Source organism: Trachymyrmex septentrionalis, unplaced genomic scaffold (genome assembly GCF_001594115.1).
Source record: "Trachymyrmex septentrionalis isolate Tsep2-gDNA-1 unplaced genomic scaffold, Tsep1.0 scaffold2, whole genome shotgun sequence".
NCBI lineage: Eukaryota > Metazoa > Arthropoda > Insecta > Hymenoptera > Formicidae > Trachymyrmex > Trachymyrmex septentrionalis.
In genome coordinates, this window is record NW_017305179.1 from 2,706,382 (window position 1) to 2,710,715 (window position 4,334).

Consider the following 4,334-nt stretch of genomic DNA (forward strand, 5'->3'; position numbering starts at 1 on the left):
CGTTTATTCATACGTGATACACGTACGTGATGACATAGCCCAAAGAGCCATAGGTTACTATAGTGATGCTGCAGTAAAGTAAAAATCGTTTCACTTTCGCTTGCGCTTTGAAAATAATAGGAGCTGCAATCTCTCTTAGTTTACCTGTTGAAATTTTTCGGAGAAAGTGAGATAGAGAATCGCAATTCGATACGCTGTATAAACCAAATTGTAGACAACTAGTTGGATTTGCTGGCTTCTCGCCGTGTGTATCTGCCTCTCCGAAGCAAAGAATAAGATTAGAAGACCTTCATCTCCACCGTATGCTTCTACATTGATATTAAAAAAACCCCGACCTATTAATCAAAGAATATCTATGGGAAACACCATTCATATTGGTGGTAGTCCGTCTCATCAGAGAGTACCTTACAAGCACGCCAATTATAGGTAAAAAGTTTTGAATATGCATTTTCCTTTCCACTACATCACGATAATTTCATTCTCAATTTTAGAATTCGTCGGCCAATATACAATGTTTTGTCGACTAACTGGAAGAATCAAGTTCCAATGCGAGCAATGTCCCTGAATAACCGGCCAATTTTGCCACAACGTATTTCTACCACTAAAGAATTATATTCTATAAATAAGGTACCGGAATACAGTCCGGAATACAGACCAGAGTTGGTAGTTTTGCCACCTACTCATCGAGGGAATGTTGATGATGATAAAGGACCTATTCACACGATTCCGGCACCAAATTTAAGCCCAGCAGATAAGCCATACAATACTGCTACCAACTTGGAAGATATCGCGGATCACCGACCATATCAATCATCGAGCGATCTCAATTACCACGTTCCGGTACAAAGTAAGTATACTACTAATTTTCATTACATTACACAGCCATCTTCTTTGAGCTGGGTAAGATGTCAAGATGCAGACGATAACCATCGATGGATATTACTTTCGCACAGATCTTAGAAGAACCAATTTTGGATTAGCCACTGTTAGCAGTAGTTTATCGTCGCAAGGAACAGTGACAAATTCGATTCCGCCGCAACATCAATACGAAGTTACAGAAAGCAACGACATGATTCCAAAGGAACAGCAAACAATTCAGTCAGTTATTTTTCAACCGCAGGATTTAGATACAACGAAGCTGTATTCAATTATAATTAACAATCCTCAGCCGCAATCCAATGAGCTTTTTGCGAATCACCCAGTTAACTTAGATACGAGTGCTCTAGGTTCGAACACTGTACAATTCGGCCAGTCAAACATGCCAATGCAAACGAATCTTCATAGTTCTCTACACGTCGGATTTCCTTCTACTGCCATTCCGCAGATACCGTACGCTATAGCGCAGCAGATACCAGAGGATCTTCACGTAGGCCATCCTGCTCCAGCAGGGCCACCATTATCAGCTTCGCAACTCTACAATCTGTTAAATAATTTTCCAGCTAAACTTGCGGAACAATATACAACAGGTAATGCACATCTATTTAGAATACATTATATTTAGGCCGATTTAGGAGAAAATCGCTGTAAACTGTTGGCACTAGTAGAAACTATAATATTACAGCGTAAAAAGTGAAAGCCAATTCTATTCGTAGTAATGTTTCTTCGGACTGCTTAATTTTTTTGAAAGCTCATAAAAGTGGTAATCGACTTTATTAATTCAGGCGTATTCACTTTGAAATATTCATTTTTGTTGAGGAAAAATTTCTGACAGCTGCAATGATTGTGAAAAGAGATAAATTTATCACGCACACGCACACATACGCGCGCGCGCGCGCGCGCACATATACACTCGATTCTAACAATTATAATTATTAGAACTAATGTTCTTCCTTAGTAAATCTTACAAAAGAATATTGAGACATTTGAATAAAAGCTATTTCTCAAATTCTCTTATGATTATTAGATCAGCAACGCATCCTTCAGCAACAACTTGGCCAAATACCTGACTCAGATGCAGATAAAGCAAGCTTTTCTCAACCACAAATGCATTCCTTCAATTATGACGAACAGACTGACCAGTTATTACAGCGGCGAAAGCAGCAAATTTTACCCGATCAAGATTACGCATCTGAAAGCGTCACGGCAGATTATAATCTTGATTCAGAATCTTCCTTCGACATACGTAAACAGAATGATAATGTGCGCTCCAATGAAGAACTTACGTATTCTTTAGATGGGACAACCGAACAATCTGAAAACAATATTGAATATGGAGAAATGACCCATAAAAGAAATCCGACCAAGTACTTCGATAAAGTGGTCGACGACAGCTCTATGTCGACAAGATTCTATACGACACTTCCCAATAGAGAGGCTGCTGAAAAATTAGCCGCGCTGGCCGCTGCTGGTAACATCAACAGTCGTCTCATTGGCCAGCTTCGAAAACAACAACAAAAAAATATGCAGAAAGATGAATCAATGCCGCTTAATCATAAGAACGATGATGAGGGTGATGTAGCAAATTATAGCAAGTCTCAGATCAATGATGATCAACAACAAAAATATAATCAATTGAAATCAAACCAGAACAGTCAGCAGCATCATCATAGACAAAGTTATAAAGTGCAACACGATGAAAAGTTACCTCTACAAATTACAGTACCTGACTATGCTAGGAGCGATAACAATCAAAGTAATGTAAAGAAAGACGATATAGATATCGAGTACGAGTATGAGAATGAAGATGGAGAAATTGAAGATATGCGATCGGCGACTTTGCTCGATGCAAATACGACACCGCACGATAATGATTCCCATATTGAGTTTGGCAATCGTTTACGTTCTTAAAAAACTGGAAAACACAAATATTATCGAACCCTCATACATATACCTGTTGCATTCATAATTGATGGGATTGCTAGAAAAAAAGATAATAGTGTGTAGTTAGTATATATAGTATAAGTTGTAAATTAATAATTTATTTAAAAAGTTATTTATATCCGTGCGCTCGTATCAGAAGATGTGTGTATGTACATTGTTACGACGTATGTGTCTATTATCACGTTGACAAACAAGCAATGAAAACGATTGTAAAATTTTACTCATGTTACCACATCTGAATGTTCGCACATCATTGTTTGACAACGACATATATATGTATGCAACATACATATTACATATGTGTAATGAATAAATCAATAACAATTTCGATATGTACAACTGATATACTTCACTCTAAGTACAAATTATTAGTTTATTAGATGCATGTTTTTAAACTTTAACTTTTTCTCGCCTGTGAGAACTCAATGAATTTAGAATTTAATGTTCAAAATTGTCATCAACTGGCAAATATATACATATAATGCCTCTACGCAGGATTGGAAGGATAATTATATTGTTTTTTATTTATTTTTTTATTACTATACATTTGCAAAAACTGAAAATTAGTGTACTTAGTAAAATATACAAGACAACTTACATTAGATTCTTATCGATTGTTCGAGTTTTGCTTTAAATGTTATAAGAAAATAAAGAAGAAAATGCTACTACAAGTGATCTATAAACCATGGCCTACCGTCATTTGCAAGCCGTTTCGTGAGAATATCACAACCGGTCTCCGTTACTAAAAGCGTGTGTTCAAATTGCGCTGACCATTGACCATCCATTGTAACAGCAGTCCAATTGTCAGGCCATGTTTCGTCCTTCCATGTGCCTTGGGATATCATTGGCTCGATTGTGAAGCAGTGCCCGGGTTTCATAACACCTACTGCTTTATTTTCTAGACAATGAAGTTTATATGCTTAAGTTTATGGCTTTTTGATCGAAAGGACACATTTAACTTCCATTTTAGAAGGGAAGTTACTTACTAGCATAATGTGGTACATTTGGCGCGGTATGAAATAAACGATGGATTCCATGACCACAATAGCTACGAACCACACTGAAACCATGCGCTTGTGCATGCTTTTGTATGACATTACCAATCTCTCTGTATTTTTCACCAGGTTTCACAATATCAATAGCTTTAGACAGGCATTCATACGTCACTTCTACCAACTTTTTTATTTCCGGTTTTACATTACCCACCAAAAAGGTTTCATTCAAATCTCCATGAAAACCATTATGATATACAGTAACATCAACTGAAAAGAAGCAATAATTAGGTGATATCTTTGATATGTTTAAGAGAGAGAAATTTTTCTTATAATCAGGTTTGCCACAGAAAATGAATTTTGAAATTCTCGGACTTTTGTAGGACTTTCCCACATAGCGGAAAATTTTCCAGGACCAATATCAAATAGGTAATCTTAAATTTTTTTAACAACATTAAGAAAATGAATCGAGAAATCTTAAAAAAAAAAAAAAAAAAAAAAAAAAAAAAAAAAAAAAAAAAA

At 36.2% G+C, this 4,334-nt stretch overlaps 2 protein-coding genes across 2 annotated transcripts in view; one reads left to right on the forward strand and one right to left on the reverse strand.

The window, feature by feature from the left end:
• The window catches only part of LOC108747528, a 5,555-nt gene extending 2,244 nt beyond the window's left edge, over positions 1-3,311 (forward strand). The window contains exons 2-5 of the mRNA XM_018485087.1: positions 215-426; positions 492-847; positions 954-1,466; positions 1,904-3,311. Of these exons, the coding sequence (XP_018340589.1) occupies positions 215-426; positions 492-847; positions 954-1,466; positions 1,904-2,787 (1,965 nt within the window). The 3' untranslated portion in view covers positions 2,788-3,311. The remainder of the gene's footprint in view (positions 1-214; positions 427-491; positions 848-953; positions 1,467-1,903) is intronic.
• Positions 3,312-3,348: 37 nt separating this feature from the next.
• Positions 3,349-4,334, reverse strand: part of LOC108747529 (methionine aminopeptidase 1) — a 3,678-nt gene continuing 2,692 nt past the window's right edge. The window contains exons 5-6 of the mRNA XM_018485088.1: positions 3,807-4,082; positions 3,349-3,718 (exon numbers count right to left, since the gene is read on the reverse strand). Of these exons, the coding sequence (XP_018340590.1) occupies positions 3,486-3,718; positions 3,807-4,082 (509 nt within the window). The 3' untranslated portion in view covers positions 3,349-3,485. The remainder of the gene's footprint in view (positions 3,719-3,806; positions 4,083-4,334) is intronic.